At 23.5% G+C, this 20,029-nt stretch overlaps 5 protein-coding genes across 5 annotated transcripts; 2 read left to right on the top strand and 3 right to left on the bottom strand.

The window, feature by feature from the left end:
- Nucleotides 1-117: 117 nt before the first annotated feature.
- LOC122710474 lies at nt 118-1,460 on the bottom strand. The gene is made up of 3 exons (XM_043928348.1): nt 1,407-1,460; nt 1,044-1,261; nt 118-967 (listed from the first exon to the last, which is right to left on the bottom strand). Exons 2-3 carry the CDS (start codon nt 1,257-1,259, stop codon nt 140-142), a joined length of 1,044 nt encoding a protein of 347 aa, XP_043784283.1. The 5' UTR covers nt 1,260-1,261; nt 1,407-1,460; the 3' UTR covers nt 118-139.
- A 1,099-nt stretch (nt 1,461-2,559) lies between these two features.
- LOC122710463 lies at nt 2,560-4,584 on the top strand. The gene is made up of 4 exons (XM_043928327.1): nt 2,560-2,568; nt 3,033-3,134; nt 3,208-4,267; nt 4,574-4,584. Exons 1-4 carry the CDS (start codon nt 2,560-2,562, stop codon nt 4,582-4,584), a joined length of 1,182 nt encoding a protein of 393 aa, XP_043784262.1.
- On the bottom strand, nt 4,485-8,305 carry LOC122710466 (nucleolar protein 14 homolog). The gene is made up of 6 exons (XM_043928328.1): nt 8,013-8,305; nt 6,232-7,924; nt 6,013-6,142; nt 5,759-5,923; nt 5,175-5,683; nt 4,485-5,108 (listed from the first exon to the last, which is right to left on the bottom strand). The coding sequence occupies exons 2-6, from the start codon at nt 7,887-7,889 to the stop codon at nt 4,862-4,864; spliced, it is 2,709 nt and encodes a 902-aa protein (XP_043784263.1). The 5' UTR covers nt 7,890-7,924; nt 8,013-8,305; the 3' UTR covers nt 4,485-4,861.
- A 619-nt stretch (nt 8,306-8,924) lies between these two features.
- LOC122710472 (probable 39S ribosomal protein L45, mitochondrial) lies at nt 8,925-10,929 on the top strand. Its single transcript, XM_043928344.1, has 6 exons — nt 8,925-9,250; nt 9,384-9,695; nt 9,863-10,014; nt 10,154-10,202; nt 10,307-10,456; nt 10,540-10,929. The coding sequence occupies exons 1-6, from the start codon at nt 9,200-9,202 to the stop codon at nt 10,834-10,836; spliced, it is 1,011 nt and encodes a 336-aa protein (XP_043784279.1). The 5' UTR covers nt 8,925-9,199; the 3' UTR covers nt 10,837-10,929.
- Nucleotides 10,930-11,008: 79 nt separating this feature from the next.
- LOC122710484 (glutamate receptor U1-like) lies at nt 11,009-14,270 on the bottom strand. The gene is made up of 7 exons (XM_043928358.1): nt 14,055-14,270; nt 13,364-13,461; nt 13,102-13,278; nt 12,328-12,545; nt 11,682-11,899; nt 11,312-11,562; nt 11,009-11,216 (listed from the first exon to the last, which is right to left on the bottom strand). The coding sequence occupies exons 1-7, from the start codon at nt 14,268-14,270 to the stop codon at nt 11,009-11,011; spliced, it is 1,386 nt and encodes a 461-aa protein (XP_043784293.1).
- Between the last annotated feature and the right edge of the window lie 5,759 nt (nt 14,271-20,029).

Genomic DNA, 20,029 nt, shown 5'->3' with positions numbered 1-20,029 from the left:
TTATTTGTATCATAAAATATAAATACATTTTCTTATCATTTATTATAAATTCTATATTCAAAACTTCAAGACAGTAGAATATATTGTATTGTTAATATTTTGAGCATTAGCATTTTTAATTTTAAAGAACATACATATATTATTTAATATCTGAATTTAAGAATTGTCCAAATAATTTTAGCCATTGAGGATAATGTGATAATAATGTTATTACAATATCTTCATTTTCAATATAAATATTTTCTAGCATTTTTAAAGTTGCATTTTTAGATTCATCCGTATGATGTATAGATTCTATTCGCAATAAGATTATAAGAGATTGTAAATTCCTTGGATAAAGATCTAAAATATCTTTATCTTGACTTTTACAATATTCCTTAATGCGTTTTAAAGTTGATTGTATAAAATTCATGACCGAAGGAGCATAATCTAATTGCACTAATAATTCTTTTAAAAAACCACATACTAACAAAAAGATATATGGAGATTTAATGATAAAATCGAATAATTGATTTATTAATTTTACATTCTCTGAAACGTCTACATTGTCATCTTTATTTAATTTAATACATGATGACATAAAATCGTATAATAATGGTTGTTCTATTAATTTATATTTCTGTGATTTATATATAATTTCTATAGTTGAAATTGCAAGATTTAAGTTGGAACTTTTCTGTACAGCATAACATAATAAGTATTCATTTTCATCACAGTTTTCCAATTCTGTAAGTTTTACTAATAATTTTTCTACATAATATTTATAGCACGAACTTATAGATGTTAAACATATTAAAGCATTGGTTAAAGGTAACAAATTTTCATTTGATTCACAACTATTTAAGATATCATCCGTCAAATATTTCTTTAACAAATTTTTTAATAATGTTGAGGCGTGTTTTTCATCCCTAAGTATTTTAAAATCTTGTAAATCATCATTAATTCTACACCATTCTCGTAAAACATCCTGAAGAAACATTAGATTTTGAAGTTACATAATAAATTATTTTATAAATTTTCATGTAGAAGAAAAATATACATACAATTACACGAAGTCGTACATTATAACGTTGATATGCTTCTTTTGAAACCTTATACGACAATAGTTTTGTTAAAGATGAACATAGGGCATCGATTATGTCAATAGATGGAAGGAACTTATTCTTTTCTAATAATATTTTATATTCCTTCGAATTTTCAAGATCTTTTGTAGCACTTTCACAACTGTGTAATATTGATTTCAGGATTCTTTCATCCATATCTGATAAATATCATCAAATAAAAATATTTAAATTTAGATTAATGAAAATAAATAATAATAAATAACGAGAAATATAAAAAAATATAATCATAAATTAAATAAAATGATAATTTTAAAGAATAAAAAAAATTGTAAATATACTTACTAAGGTTATATGATTAAATATTGCATATAAATCCTGTTGCATTTCTTTGTAAATATAATTAATTTTGCTATCACAAAATGTTAAATTCATCATACTATAAGAAAGATATTAAATTTTAATTTTTTGAAATAAACATTGAAATTTTTCATAACCATTATTAAAAACCTAGTAGAACCTTTTTCAGATACTTACTTTCACCGAAATATCAACAGATCTAGATTTAATTAATTTATTTTATTAAATTTAATTTTAATTAATTAATTATATTTTCTAAATTTTTTCCTGTATATATTTTTTTCATTAAAATGTAAATAATCATTTTGTTAATCCAAACTTCAATGCATGTATAATATTTTAAATGAAAGTTAAAAAATATATATTATACATATATTTTCTGCTTTCTATATAAGTTTAAAAAAAATTTAAAAATTTAAATTATAATGATGATTATTTTATGTTCTATACGTTATATTTCTATATATTTTTAATATTTTTAAATATTTTTTTTATCTCTATCGTTAATTATAACGATATATTTAAAAATTTAATATCGAATATTTATTTAGTTTTTAATTTTAATATTGATCATACTTCAGTTATGTATAAAAATAACAAAAAATATAATAATAAAAAATATTAATAAAACATGTTAATAGAAATATGTATAATAATATATAATAATGGAAAAAATAATTAATAAGAATTTTATGTATAATTTGGAATTGCAATCATTGCATCATTGGTTTAAAAATGTTTCATCACAGAATCCTTCAATTACATATAATATATTTAAAATTATGAAAAATAATAACAATAAGACTGATACATCAAATATTATAAATATCAATAGTCCATCATTTTCAAAGTAAGATATCATAAATTATACTTAATATTATATAACATTATAACTAATGTAACTAATTATTTGCATTATATTTAAGTTTTATTCAAAAGACACATATTAATTTTCATCAAAGAATAATTTTAAAAAATATTTTTTTACATTGGAAAATATATGTCATACATAAATTACATGCAAGAAAATCTAAATATAAAGCAGATTATTTTTATCACAAAAAACTACAAAAAAAAGTTTTGAATATATTATCAAAAAATGTATTATTAAAATGGAAATATATTGTTGTATCTACAAATGATAGTTGTAACAAATTTACAATTTCTGAAAATTATAAAAAAACAGAATTATATTATTCTAAATTTCTATTAAGAAAATATTTTAAATATTGGTATAATTATATCGCAATGATAAAAAAGAAAGAAGAATTATTACAAAAAGTTGTTACATTCCATAATTTATATTGTTTAAAAAAATGTATAATAAATTGGAAAATATACGTACTGTTACGAAAACATAAACAAATCGAAGAAAATAAAATTAATGAGGTAACATTAAATAATCAAAATTTCAATTATGATTTTTTTTTTTTTTTGATTCGTAAATAATTTTAAATTTAGGCGCATAAATTTTATGCAACAAAAATTTTACGAACATTCGTAAAAACTTGGATTAACGTTTGCGAAATCAAATCGCAGAGAGATAAAATAGGAAATGTAATTACGCATTATAGAAATAAGTTATTAATAAAATATTTTAACGGTTGGAAGATATATCACAATTACAAAATAAAAAAGTTAAATATTGAAGAGTATATTTCCACATACAATAGAAAAAGATTGTTAAAACGATATTTCAAACAATTTATTTTGGTAGTATTTTTATACAATCGATCGCATTATATTAATTTAAAATTTTTATTAAATTTGATTTCTTCTACAATAGTGTGTGAATGAATCCATCGCAAAAAAAATTGCAAATGAAAATGCTGAAAGATTTTATAATTTTAAAATCGTACAAAAAGTATTTTTTGCGTGGCAAAGATGGTATAATAAAAAAATAGAAAATGCAACAAAAATTCGTGAAATAGAAAACATATTTAACAATACAAAAAAAAATGGAATATTTAATAATTGGCGTTTATATGTAATTCAAAATAAATGCAAAAGAAGAAAGACATTTGCAGCAAACAATTTCTATGAAAAAAAACTAATAATTAAAACTTTAAAAAAATTTCATAATTATGTTATTTATAGAAAAGAGAAAAAAATTAGATTATCTTATTTAAATGATAAAAGCGAAGAAATTATTCGACAATTGCAAATTATTTATATAGAAAAATGGAGAAATGCACTTTATAGTACTATGCAAGAAAAACAAAAATTAAATCAAGCAATTAAACATTGGAAATTAAATTTAATTTGTAAATATTTTTATAAATGGAAAGAATTTTCCTTGCAATACAAAACAAAAATGACTCATAAACAAAAATTGAACGAAATCGCAACTGGTTTTTTATTAAAAAAATTTATTTTACATTGGCATTCCAAATTACAAGATATTTTAAATATACGTAAAAAAGAAATTCTTGTGATCTCCACGATGGAATATAAAATTTTGAAAAAATATTTTTTAATTTGGAGAGAATATATTGTTCAAAAGATAAAAATGAATAATGAAATAGAAGCAGCATTAAAATTGTATGAAAAGTTTGTATTACGAGAAGGACTTAAAAAATTATTGAGAATTTCGCTTTGTAATATTAATTATCAACGTGATTTGCAATTGAAAAATGCAATGATAAGATCATTTGAAAATTTTGAAATTTTAAAAGAATATTTTGATAAATGGTACTCTGTAATTTATTTAAAAAAAAAATTAGAACCCGTTTATACAATTACAAATAGTAATGAATCCCAATTTATACATACTCAAATTTTACGTAACGATACATTTAATAATTTTAAAACTCGTTTAGTTATACCGGAATATATGATGAAAGAAGGTATAATTTCAAACGTTTGCAATTTATTCGATAACTTTTCAGAAAAAATTGATTATTTCTTTTAATCATTTTAAAACAATAGTTTTTTATCCTAAAAATATAAATATTTATGCCAATTAAAAAAAATACAGCGTAAATAGTCAAAAATAAATTTATAAAAATTATTTATTATATATATCATTATTTATGTACATTTTATTTTAAAATAATAGCGATTCACACAATACAATTATTATTTTATTGGAAACGAAGAAAATATATTAAAGAACTTTTATATAAAAATGTTTATATTTTATAAACATTTAGAAAAATGTTGAAATTACAAAAACTTCGCTAATATAGCGATTATGTATTATAGACATAATATGTACATACCAGTTTCGTAACATAAATTGCGAAATCCTGTTGCCAACGTGCGATAATTTATATTTCTAACGATACAATGCACATTGCGCAGTATCATTATGAAAAATATAAAGATTGAACGAAGCGTCATTGCAAACAATATCGTTCCATTTAACTTTATCACGCGTGAAATAAATTTAAATAAAAATATAACAAAAAAAAATTAATACATATTCTAGATATGCAATATTATTTTTTTCGTTTCAATTTTTTTAATTCACTTTGTTGCATCGCAGCTTCGCCGAAGATTTCTTTCACTTTACGTTTACGTTCTTCATCATTTTTAATCTGTTGCTTTATTCGCAATTTTGCTAAGAACACTCGATCCCTTCGTATTTCACGAATAGCACCTTTCATTTCTTTTTTATATTTGTGCAATAATTTTTCTTTTTCGGCTTTCTCTTTGGACATAGTCTTATGTTTTTTATTATCATATCTGTAAAAAATATATATAAAATTTTATAATTTATTTACGCACCAATTATTCAAAATTAATACATACATCGTTTCGATTCGCGGTTCGTACAATCTTAATGGTTTTGGTTTCTTTTTTTCAACAACAAGATATTCTAATTTTTTATTTTTCAATTCTTTTAAATCTTTTCGTAATCGTTCAACACGTTTCTTGACTTTAAATGGATACATATCGAAAGAATTTGCTTCGAGTAATTTTAAAATTGGTTCAAATATTGAATACACGATTTCTAATTTTTCAAAATGATTTTTAAATTCATATAATAGATTTATAGCCGTGAATAAAGCTCTTATTTTAAAATTATCATCCAACGGTCCATCCACCAAATCAGACGCTTTCATAAGCATATTAATTGGATCAATATCTAAATTAGTTTGATCTTCATCAAGTATTAATAAATTACTTAATTCTCCTGTTTTTTTAAAAGGTGGTATCATTTTTATTCCTTGAATTAAGCGTTTAGGCGTAGATATATAAATTATACCACGTAGAAAATTTATCACAGATGGCGCAAATCGTTCGCTTAATACAGTATACTGTAAATAAAATAATAATGCATATTATAATTTTTTCATATTTTTCATATTATAAAATATAATAAAGTAAATTACCTCTAATATAAGAGTACATATTAAAAGACCTTTTGAAATATCTACTTTATTTTTAACTTGACATCTAAATAATATTTGAGACATAAATATTAAACAGGGAGTAGTAATAGGATGTCTGAAATCAGATGTTGGAAATATCAAAGAAACCAATTTAAAGAAAATAAGCTGAAAAAAAAAAATATTTTTATTAGAAGATTTATTAATTATAATATCACATAAAATATATATATTTTCTAATTAAACGTTAAACATACAGTGTCTAGATAAGGATATTTTTTTTTATTTTTTTCAAATTCTTTATGCTTTTCCTTAATTATCGCTTGTACGACAAATTTAGTATTTTCCGGATTTAAATGCGCAAGATCATATAAGAAGGGAGATAATCTAAAGCCAATACATAATTAACATAAATTATAACGTAAATAAAAAATTAAAAAAAAAAAATTAAATTTTATTGAAAAGTTGCATATTACCTATCAACAATTTGACAACATTTGACCACACTTTCGACATCATCTTCTATAGCATGATTATTTAAATGCTGTAGTATAAACAAAAATAAATTTGATAATTTTTCTTTATTTATACTATTTAATGACCAATGATTGCATTTTATTATACGATCTATGATAATTGACTGATAATCAGCATTACGATTTTGTAAAAATTGTTGTAATTCTTCAAAATTTTCTGGTGATTTATAAACATAAGGTAATTCTTTTCTTGCATTTTCCATGATTTCTTTTCTTTTTAAAAGATCATCTCTAATTTCTTGCACTTTGATGTTGCAATTTAATTCAAGAATATTTAAATTAGCCTTTGACTTTTTATTATTTTTATCATTTTTTTCTTCATCTTCACTGGAGTATTCCGATTCTTTTAAATCCGACAAATTATCCTCCTCAGAATTTTCTGAAACTTCTTCATTGGAATTTTTATTTAATTCGCTTTCAGCAAAATTTTTTATTTTTTTTCTTTCCTTTATACCGCCGTTCATTTTAATAACATTCAATTCTTCATTCGTATCGGTATATATATTTTTTTCATCATTATTAATAATTAAATTGTTTTCACTAAAATTATCATTATCATCATTATCATTATCATTTTCAGTATCACTAGTATCTTCATTATTTAAAAATTGTTGTGTATTTTTAATTGAATTTTTTTCATTATCCGAAGCTTCATCATTTATAGTTTCTAACATAAAACCATCATCAAGATCATCCGCAGATTTGTGCTTAATTTCATTATTCGTATTATTTATAAGTCCTTTCATTCTTGCCAATCGATCTGCTTCTAAAGCCTCTAATTTTTCTTTTTCTTCTTTTATCGTATCTTCTTCAGATTTTAATTTATCCGATGGCATACCCTTAGCCTCAAATTTTAATTCACGCACAGCAATATCATAATCATCAGCCTTCGTCTTTATAACTTCTTCCTCAATATCTTTATTAGTTGCCGACACTATCGGAAGAAGATCTCTCCATTCAGAATCAAGTTTTTCCGTTAAATCTATGGTTCGTTCACGAATCTTTTGTTTCTCAGCTTTACGTTTTTTTGACTCCGCTATAAGTTCATCTATAATGTCTTTCCTAGATTTTCCAGATTCTGATTTTGATAAAATTCCACCACCAAAGTGAACTTCACCGACAAATTTATCATCTAATTTACCAGTTCTATTTTCATCATCGCTATATTCATCATCACTTCTTGGATCATCAAATTTTTCAATTTCTTCTAAAGTTTGACCTTTATGCGTTAATATTTCTTCATCATTTAAATTATAAATACTCTGTTTTTTATGAGCTTTCATACGTTCCGCTGCAAATCTAGCCAAGGCTTTTTCTTCTTCATTCATAAATAAATTCTTTTCACCTATACGTTTGTCTAAAAACAAATTATTTTTATTTTTTAGTTTATATTCTTGAAGAAGCGTTTCTTTCCGTTTTTTAATTGCTTTTGCACGTGATACACCCGGAAGTCCTTTATCCGTTTTATCTTTTTTACCTAATACATTTTGTTTAATCTTATTTATATGCACTTCAAATGGATTTAAAGATTTTTCGTTTCGTCGATCACGTTTTTGTTGGGAAATTTCTGATAATAATTTCTTTTTCGCTTTAGCCATTTTTATTATTAAAGTAAATTGAGAATAAAAGATTCCTGAGAATAAAATATTTTAACACACATTGATTTTAATTTTAAAAATTAATTTATATATATTATGATTATATTTCGTGATATAACTTACTTTAGAATATGTATACCACAATTAATTCTTCAATTAATTTTCACAATTAATTTTTCAATCAAAATAGATATATATACATATTATAATAAGTTTTTAAAATATAACCTGTTATTATAACCTTTAATTTTATATAACCTTCCTTTTTCGAGACAAAAATGTACGAACACCATTTAATATTTATATATATGCAATCTAAATTATAGATCAAAGATAATATTAATAAATTAAACAATTAAATTAATTTTTAATATTTTTAATATTTTATTCAATTCAAATTAAAATTATATATTTTAAAAAACATTCGATAAGACTTCTTATTTAGACGCGTTACTACTACCCACGTGCATTCTACTTTATCGATATTACCAATAAAAATTTTGCGTTTATAAATCGTATCAATAAAGATTATTGAATTATTATAGAAAAATACATAGGTACACTTTTATAAATGTATTACTTTTGTATTACTTTTTATATTTTAAAATAAAAATCATTTTTAATAATTTAGTAAAAAAAAAAAAAAAATACAATAGAACTATACATATCAGTCATTTAAATCTAAAATTATTTATATAATAATTGGAAATTTAAAATAAAGTTTAAATATAGTGTTAGTTAAATATGTGTTTAATTATTGTGTTAATTTTGTATTTTGAAAATACAAATAATTTTCTTTAATTTTTATTTTTTTATATCAACAATACTACTACTACTACTAATAATAATAATATAAAAAGAATCAATATTTTTTCCAAAAATAATAAAATTCTAAATATATCAAATAAATATTATATATATTATATACATAATATATTATATACGAAATGTTATATTATATTCGTGATAAAATTTATCTATCACAGCGCCATCATTTCGCAATTTTTTTCCATTGTGTTATATCTTTAAATTTAATACGATTTTAAAAGGATTTTTTAAAATACTTACGATTTTATATTTTCTTGATTAATAGAAATATTTTTGATTGAACGTAAATTTTTTATTAAACGTTGTATTTCATTAATTTGTATTTTATGTTTCCATTTCAATGTAACCTCCATCTCGATATAACCAATGTGTACATAACCATTTGATAGAAGTGTACAAAATTATTTAAATAAATTGTAAAAAAGAAATTATTAAAAACTATTAATTATAAGTTTTAACAATTTTAAAATATATTTGTAAAAATGATGTCAAAATATAGAAGTGCAATTTGCATTTTTGAGAAATATACGCAGGTATTTTTCTTTAATTATGATTAAATGAATTTCACTATTTATTATCATTGTATTATTAAATTAAATTTATCAAGATATTTTATTATAAAATAAATTATATTTATATAATTATATATTTTTATATATTTTTCAGAATAATTTAACGTCAAGTCCTACTAATAATCCATTTAACAATACTTTTCAACAAATTAGAAATATAAAAAAACATTTTAATCAAAAATATCGTAAAGAAAGAGGACAAAAATTTATCAAAATAGAATTACCCAATTATAATAAATCATCAGAATTGGGAAACGATGAAATAAGATTACAAATGAAAAAATTTGGAATAATGCCACAAAGAACTTGGAACGAAAGACCCATTTATATTTCTTCTACACCAGGAATATTTGAAAGTTATATCGTTCCAGAGGGTGATGGAAAATTTTCTCCCATTACTACTGTGGTATGCAATATATGATATATATAATATATGATGTATATATATATATATATATATATATATATATATATATATATATAATATATATATATATAGAATGTGATTAATAAAAATTAAATTAACAAAGTTTTCTAAATATTTTTGTATGTAAAATATCGTATATTATTTAGGGTGCAAAACAAAAAATTGAATTTATAAACAAAAAGAGTAAATCTTTCTTGGCTCTTAGGAAAATCAAGGGATATGAAGAAAATTATACAACTAAGACATTTTTAGAACAAACGTTGGATATTTATAAAAAAGCACACGAAGCCTTATGCAAGTAAGTAATTACTAATTGATAAATTTATTTGGAATAGAATTTATTTGAAATGAAAAATCGATCATATATATTATTATATTAGATGTAAAAAATAATCATACATTTCAAATTTAACTATATGCTTTTTACGTTTTTTTAGTCAAAAAAAAGATGAAATACTTAAATACGTTACAGAAACTGCATATCCAGTAAGTTTCACTTATATTATATATTTAAATATAATATTTTTTTTTTTTTTACATAATGATATACGATAATATGTACGAAATATATCGTAAATATTTAATTTTAGATAATGATGCATAATATAAAGAATAAAACAATTATTTGGAAATTTGTGGAATCTTTGGAACCAGCACGTCTCGTACACGCAAGAGTCACAAGCATTATAACAGAAGGGAATGAATTTGCACAAGTTACTATCCGTTTCCATACTCAACAGGTTTATATATTTTATAAAATTTTTTTTTTACATACGATATATTTGAAATATTTGAATAATCATATGAATATTTTTTTTCTTAGCTTTTATGCATTTACGATCGATTCGGACGAGTTTTATTAGGTAGCGAAACAGTAAAAAAAGATGTTTTGGATTATATAGTGTTCGAAAAACATTTATCCAATGAATATGGTATTTGGCGAATACATGGCAAGATTATACCAGATTGGATGTCACCAATCGAAATATCATCAAAAACTTATATTTTGCCGAAAGAAGAAAAAGAGTCCTTACCTACCGATAATGTTGTTGAATCAGTTGCCGAAGTAGTACCATCTCCAGAAAAATGGGATAAACAACATGATAATGCAAAAACATAATAATTATTTTACATATAGATATTTATTATTATACTCTTATACTTATTGTTAAATAGAATATTTATAAAATATATATGTATATATATAAATAAACATATAAATCGTTTAGTTTAATACAGAAATTACAAATTTTTCAATAATAATATCTTTTTATAATCTATAAAATATTTTATTAATTTTTGCAATAAAATATCAAGTTTTCAAATACAAGAATTATAAAGGACATTAAGAATCCACTACCGAATATCAATAATATCAAATATATTTGTTCTAAAATAATTGGTTCCGATATTTTTGTTAGCTCTTTTTCTTCGTTTTTTGATTTTATCCAACGATATTTCAATAAGTCCATAATACCGACTTCATATAATCTTAGCAATCTATATAATAAAAATAAAAAATTATTTTATCTTCTAGAAAATCAAATAAATTTGCATCATTAAGAAATTATATCAATTTTAATATAAATATTTACCCGATATCAATAGATCTTTTGTATTTAAAATTCAACGAAAGTCCTGAAATTATCCACGAACTAAACAAAGAAAATCCAACTGGATTTAATCGACAAAAGTATATTCCTCTAGCCATTTTTACATCTTCACTTTCGTATAGCGCGTACAACTTTTCAGATAAACATATCGTTTTATACATTTCCTCAATTGAATTCATAACAATATATCGTTTCAATCGAGATGCTTTTTCGTATACGGAAAATATTTTTTGCTAAAAAAGTAAAAATCAAATAAAAAAAAATAAAAATTGTTTTTTTAATCTTATTTTTGTAATTTTTTAATTCGTAGCAACGTAATTTTTACATTTACATACGCTATGAAATTACATACATCAAAAAGATAATACGGTAAAGAACCATTTAGAGTTAAAATATCGTAAGTACTCTTATCTAGAAGAGAATCTAAATCTTGAAAAGGAGGAATAAAGATAGTTTGCGACATATAGCCTATTAAAAGGGCACCAAAAGCAGTCCTGATTAAACAAGAAAATAGACCCAACCACAATTCCACTATTCTTGAAGATTTGTTCGAATTCTTTGGAAAATAGCCTGTAAAAATTAAAATCTTTTAAAATCGATAATAATTTTTAAACGTTTAAAATTAAATTAAATCCTATATATAATAATAAACGAAAAAAATATAATAAATAAAAATAAAAATAATTTTCGTATTAAAGAAAATATGTCGAAACTTAATTTTTTTATAAACAATCGTTTTTCATTAAATATGGATATGGATTTTTACACACGTATAGGTAATTATTAAACACAATTACTATAAATTAACTATTAAATTACTATTATATAAAAAAATTTAATTTTCAATATTTTAAAAATTAAAAAGAATTAAAAAAATTAAAATAATTTTTAATTTTCAAAAATAATGAAATTTTAAAAATAAAGTTACATATAAAATTTCAATTTTTTTAATGTTTGATTTTATTATTTTATCTCTATACTAATACGTATCTTCTTACTTTGTCCGCAAATCATGCCAAAATTGTAAAATAGATGATCCCTTAAGTCTGTCTTTAAGTTTTCACGCATAATTATCGAGTTTATCGCTTGAGAAAGATAGCTGCACGTACTTAACAAAAGATACGTAATCAGAATCGCATACCAGACTTTTCGAGAGAATAATTTCAGCATCCAGGTAGGTAAATGTATCACTTCTTGTTGAATGTATAATCGATATCTATATGGAAATTAATATTTATCTGATTATTATATAATATAATTTATTTTTTTATGTAAAATAATTTATCTTTTAAAAAATTTATATTATAGAAAATGTATAACATAATCGTTATATTCTTTTATCTTAAAAGAATTAAAAGAGATTTTTATCCTTATATTTTCTTTTTTCTCTTTTTTTTTTAACGATAGTTATTAATGTTTCTTAATATTTAACTTGTACGATACGATTTATACATAATGTAAATAGATAGTATATATATATATATATATATATATATATAAAAGTATATAGTATATATATATATAAAAGTTTTCCACAAAGATCATAAATCGAAAGAAGAAAGATAAATTGTTTTTATATATATTTTTTTATACTTCTTATTTTATTCGCTATATTATATTTCCGTTGCTATATACTCTGCTATATAATTATTTAAATTTATGTTATATCTTTTTCCATAATCTTATATCACATTCTATAAAAATATTTCAATTTTCTTTTTCTATATATTCTATATATTTTCAATAAATTAAGCGTTTATTATTTTTTTCACCTCGTTTTCCATAAAGGTATCGTAAATTGAGAAATTTTGCGTCGTACATTGTACGCTCCCATCTTCGATATCACGTCCGTTTTGTTCTCTTGCATAATTTTTAATAAACCGCGTTCATATTTACCTCGAGAATTTGTAATTCCTACACTCCGGTCATCTATAACAACCGGTATCAATCTGAAATGTTTAATTTTTATTTAAAATCTATATTTCTCTATTTCTTTTTCTCTTTTAATATCCAACATTTTAACAAAACTTTTACGTGAAATTTAAATATTCAGATAAAATATTCCAGATCTCGCCTATTATTCCGCCAGTGATTCGTGTTCCATTAGCTTCGGTGATGACCATGTTCAATTCCTAAAGGAATATCATACAATAGTAATAATTATAATTAAAATGTAAGTTTTCGATACAAGAAAATATTTTTACAATATTCTATGAAAAATAAGATTTGTCAAGTTTGTAGTTAGAAATTTCCATTTAAAAAAAAATTCGAATTTTCTTTTTAAATGGAAATTATTATTATCAAAGTTTCTTCGCTCACCTTTATATGGAATATTTTTCATATCTACTTTTCCAACCTTGATCATATAAAAAAAAGATAAAAGAAATAGATAAAATCTTTGTAATAGAAATTTATCAAAAGAAACAAAAAAAGAAAAATAATACTCTATTAAAAATTCATTAAAAAAGAAAAAAATAAATAAAAGCTTGCAATGGAAATTTGCATATAAAAAATTTAAAAGAAAAACATTCAATGTAAATATGTACAAAAATAACCTTTTTATAAAATCATATAGGAAAGAAAAATAAAAAAAAAGCTTATATAAATATTACAATAAAATTAATAATAAAATTATATATAAAACTTTGTATAAATATTATTTTATTAAAAAATTTATATATAATATTATAATTTAAAAAAAAAAAAAAAGAAACATCGTTTTCACCTCATAGCAAGCAAATCTAAACCTTCTTCCTTGAAAAGTAGTTATTTCTTCTTTTCGACTTTGGTTTTTTATCTCATAATCGATCTTTGCAAAAGTTGGAACACTGAAAATGGGTACAAAATTCTCAAGTTTCTTGTTCCATATTACACCATTCACGGAATGAACAGGTTTTATGAATACGTGAATCGTCACGAGTAATAACATTAGCTTTTTCATAAAGTAAAATTTTCTCGAATCGTTTTCTTTAAACAACGAGAGCAGTATTTCAGGATTCTATTTAAATTACAATAGTTGAGGCGTTATTATAGCGATGTTATTCAATATTAAGACAATATCTTGTGTTTCAATGCATTGTAATTATCGTTTGATCGATGGAATCATTTATTTCATGTTCTTTTATATTGTCGTTTGTTATAATATCAGTTGATGGAATTGTCATCTCATATGGTGTCTAAATACGTATTTATTCTATTTTTAATAAATTTAATTTTTAAGGATTTAAACAATCTAAAGTATCGAAGAATAGAGGAGAAAAGATTTTTGATGAAAATTTTGGAAAATAATTACACAATACTTTTATTTTGCATTCATACGTTAATTCATGATTAATAATTCATAATAATTGTTGCATTCTTTTTGATATATTAAAAATCTAATTTGATATATTAAATCTCTCTTTTGTGTTTAAATAACAATAGTAATAATGATAAATATTTATAATAATATCGCGTAATTACATTGGCATAATTCAATAACTTTTTTTTTAAACAATAGAAAAATTTTAAAGAGAAAGAAAATTTGGTAGTAAATACTTTATATTTTATCTAGATAAATTTTATAAACAAAAAAAGTTAATTTGAGAATTAATAATAACAATTAATAAACAAAGAAAAGTTAGTTTGAAAATTTAAAGAAAAAAAAAATTTTTTTTTTATTTCTCAGGTCTTTTAATAAATTTAATAGTCCACATAATTACACGTTATGATATATATATATATATATATATATTAAAAAGAATGATTAAAACTAATTGCGCGCCATTTATCGAGTTATAACTTCAAATAATCAGAATAAAAATAACCGTATATAATAAAAAATATTACTAACAAAAGGTTACGTTAATTGCGCTAAAATTTGCTTTACTAAATGGCATCGTGATTCGCAATCTCGCATCGATGATAAATATTACGATGTTTTGCTGATAAAAAATCATAACACGAAAATGCAATTACGATTTAGGTCATCAGTGAGAAATGTATTTTTATAACTTTATGACTCATTATCACGTCGATAGAAAATCAATCCGATAAAATGTTATTTTAACTTGAAATAAAGCTCAAATATATATATTTTAATTTAAATATAATTTAACGAAAATTTCAAAAACATAAAAATATATGAGATATATGTATATTATACATAATCACGCGTTAAGTATAAGGAAAACAAATAATGAAAAAAAATAGAGATAAAGTAATCGAGGAATTGCCATTTTTAGTATGTTTTAGATCAAGCGGATAGAGAAAACAAACAAGGAAAACAAATAATAAAAAAAAGAATAGAGATAGTAGAACAATTGATCACTAACGTCATTTTTCAGATATTTCTCGTTAAAAGCAAAATAGATTCGACTATCAGCGCCATCTAAAATGCTGAAAACATCTTCCTTAAAAAACATTTAAAAGATAGCGCTAACTTCCAATTCTGAATTTATTTTATCCTATTTTTGAACAATCTTATTTTAGTACAAGAAAAATAGCGCTGATGCCCAATTCTCGTTCCATTTCTACCTTCATTGATCACATAAAGTATAAGATAAATCCAAGAATAGATGTATCGAAATAGATAAATCATAGAACGTATTTTCATTTCGAATTATAAATATCAGAGTGAATCCAATAAACAATACATATCTTAAAAAAAAAATTCTAAAATAAAAATATAAACGAATAAAATAATAAAATAAATGATTAAATAAATATATGAATAGACATATAATTAAGTATAAATATAATAATAAGTAAAAGAAAAAGCAAATAAATAAGTGAATTAATTTATACACAAATGAACAAAACAGAAAGTTTAAAAATAACTCATAGATAAATATATGAATAAAAAAATGAATAGATATGTAAATAAATGAATAACCAAAAAATTAAATATATAAATAATTTAATGTACACACAAGTAAATAAAATAAAAAAGTTTATAAATAAATAAAAGTCTAGTTAAATGGATGAATAAATATATAAATAATTAAATAACTAAAAAAATATATATATATATATATATATATATATATATATATAAACCGTAGAATAACCAGCCAAAATTGAGTGAAAAGAGCAATGTCTTCCGCTTACACGAGCATCGAAAGTTCTATATATCTCCAGTATCTTCAGAAAGCAGCTGTTTTAATAAGGCACTGTTTTAAAGATTTTAAAATTTCGTTCTCTTTATACGACCATAGCGTATGAATCGTTTGTGCTAGCGTAACCAATGAAAGCTGAGTGTAAAGAGCAATGTTTCCCGTTTGCAGTGAGCACTGGAAGTCGTATATATCTCCAGAGATATATCTTCGGAGATACAACCGTTTAAATAAAGCACTGTTTTAAAAATTCTAAAATTTCGTCTTATTTATACGAACATAGGGTATGAACCGTTCGTGCTACAGTAACCAGCCAAAATTGCGTGTAAGGAGCAATGTTCCCCGCTTATAATGACTCCAAGAAATCGTATTTATGCCTACTATCTTTGGAGATACAATAGCTTTAATAATATAGTATTCTCAATATTAAATATTTTCTCTGTTTTAAATTATCTTTCAGGGAAGTAAATTTCAGAATAATTCTTATACCGCAGGAATTTATAACATTGTTATATTTTCGTGCTATAATATTGTATTTACGGCGATAATATCTTTATTACGTAAGCAGAGGGAAACGCGTTCGGTTTCTTCCATGTTAAGTAACCGAATGTATACAATAATAAGTGATGTATTATTATTTCTTGTGTCTCTATTTTCGTGCGATATAATATTCGTAATATTATTCCAATAATATTCATTATGTTTACATATTCATTGTACATTTATTTCAATTGTTATTATATTATTCATTAAGTTTTTTTTTATTATTTCTTGTTTTCGTAAATTTTTTTACTCTTAGCGGAAGATATCGTACTTTACATCGAATTGGAGATACATATGACTTCCGATATTCTTCGGATGATTCGATATGCAAGCGGAAAACATTGCATTTTATATGCACTTTTGGCTGGTTAGCGTAGCACAAGCGGTTCATAGGTTATGGTCGTATAAAGTAGACGAAATTTTAGAATCTTTGAAATAGTGTTTTATTAAAACAAGTATATCTACGAAGCTAAAAGAGATACACACGTTTTTCGGAGTTAATTATAAGCAGGAAACATCGTTTTTTATAACGAAGAATAAAAATTAAAAATCCGCAATTAACTAAAAGCAAATGTTAACTTAGTTTTATACGATTTATATAATTTCAACTTTTAATGATAATAGGACGTTGGGAAAGTGTACAAAAAAATGAAACAAATAATATTTCTCTATATTACTCTTTATAAATAATCAATAATAATAAAATGAAAATTAAAAAAAGTCCCTAAAAGTCAAGATTGTTCGATCGAGAAAAAAGTAATTAAAGCGATATGTTTTAAAAAATCGATGTATACCAAAAAAATCATGTCGATAGGAATATAACAAATGTTGATAATGAAGAAACATGAAAATTAATAATTTAACAAATATTATTAGCATTTTACTACTTTTATTATAAGGTACGAGAATAAGGTCACAAGAATTAATAATACACCGTTTATTATTGTATACGTCCGTAGTAAGGTTCCGAACGCGAAACGAAACGGACGTGTTTCCCTGTGCTCTCGCAGTAAAGATATTATCGCTGTGAATACAATATTAAAACATAAATATACAAAATTGTGCGGTATAAAAATTAATTAGAAATTTTTTAAGTTAGTTGAAAAAAAGTTTAAAGGAGAGAAAACAATTTAAACTTCATAATATATACATATAAAATGGCTGTATCTCCGAAGATACCGGAGATACAGGGGACTTCTGGTGCGTAATGCAAGCGGGAAAGGTTGCTCTTTACCTTCAGTTTTCAATGGTTACGCTAGCACAAGCGATTCATACGCTATGGTCGTCTAAAGAAGACGAAATTTTAGAATATTTAAAACAGTGCCTTCTTAAACGGCTGTATCACCGAATATACTGGAGATATAGGGGACTTTCGGAGCGCGTTGCAAGCGGGGTAAGATTGCTCTTTACACTCAGTTTCGACTGGTTACGCTAGCACAAGCGGTTCATACGCTATGGTCGTCTAAAGAAGACGAAATTGTAGAATATTTAAAACAGTGCCTTCTTAAAACGGCTGTATCTCCGAAGATACCGGAGATATAGGGGACTTCCGGTGCGGGTTGCAAGCGGGAAAGATTTCTCTTTACACTCAATTTTGACTGGTTACGCTAGCACAAACGGTTCATACACTATGGTCGTCTAAAGAAGACGAAATTGTAGAATATTAAAAATAGTGCCTTCTTAAAACAGCTGTATCTCCGAAGATACCGGAGATATAGGGGACTTCCAGTGCGCGTTGCAAGCGGGAAAGATTGCTCTTTACCCTCAGTTTTCAATGGTTACGCTAGCACAAGCGGTTCATACGCTATGGTCGTCTAAAGAAGACGAAATTTTAGAATATTTAAAACAGTGTTTTTTTAAAACACGTATATCCACGAATCTAAAAGAGATACACACGTTTTTTGGAGTTAAGTTCAAGCGGAAAACATCGTTCTTTATAGGAAAGAGTAAAAATTAAAAATCTGTGACTAAATATAAAGGTTATCTTTGATTTATACGGTTTGTATAATTTCAAGTTTTAATGATTATGTCGTTGGAAATGTGTACAAAAAAATTAAATATATAATATTTCTCTATACTCTTTATATATCAATAATACTAAAATGTATATTAAAAAAAGTCCCTGAAATTCAAGATTGTTCGATCGAGAAAAAAGTAATTAAAGCAATGTTTTAAAAAATCGATGTATATTAAAAAATCATGACGATAAGTATATAACAAATGTAAGTATATAACAATGTTGATAATTAGGAAACATGAAATTTAATATTTTAACAAATATTATTAGCATTTTACTACGTTTATTATACAATACGAGAATAAGGTCACTAGAAATAATACTACAACGTTTATTATTGTATACGTCCGTAGTAAGGTTCCGAAAGCGAAATGAAACGGACGGGTTCCTCTGTGCTCTCGCAATAAAGATATTATCGCTGTGAATACACGATTAAAACAAAAATATTCAATAAATTGTGCGGTATAAAAATTAATTGATATATGGGGTACAACCGTAAACTCTCCCACTCCGGAAATAAGCTAATTATAATAAAGGTAAATGCTTGCGGGCGGCCCTGTAAGGAAGCGAAATTAGATTATGCAAAACGGGGAAATCAAGCTGAAGAAAAGGTCGAAAGAGGAGGACAAATAATCGGCGAAGACCGAGGACAAAGTATAATTGAAGGAGCTCTTGTTAGCATAGGAATGGTACTTTTCCGATCTTTCGGATAGAATGGATTTAAACTTTTCCAAACTTTACTGAATATTTCCTCTTGCATGCGAAACAATCGCTTAATCGTACACACACACACACACACACACATACACACAAAATAAATAATATCATGGTTCGTTGGACGATAATTCGAGCGTCTTTCACCAGTCTCGAAATAATATCTTTAAAAATAAAACGCATTAAATTCTCCATCCGCGATAAACCTAAATGGAACTTTACATTACACATGTACGTTGGATTATATCGTGTAAAAATTTCGTCTTTCGTCGATCAATATTGAAACCGTATAGACATTTACCATATATTTTTTTACTTGCTGTCCAATGCACG

This window comes from Apis laboriosa, unplaced genomic scaffold (genome assembly GCF_014066325.1).
Source record: "Apis laboriosa isolate Shangri-la unplaced genomic scaffold, ASM1406632v1 scaffold14687_cov151, whole genome shotgun sequence".
Classification (NCBI taxonomy): domain Eukaryota; kingdom Metazoa; phylum Arthropoda; class Insecta; order Hymenoptera; family Apidae; genus Apis; species Apis laboriosa.
This window is presented reverse-complemented; position numbering and strand designations above follow the sequence as displayed.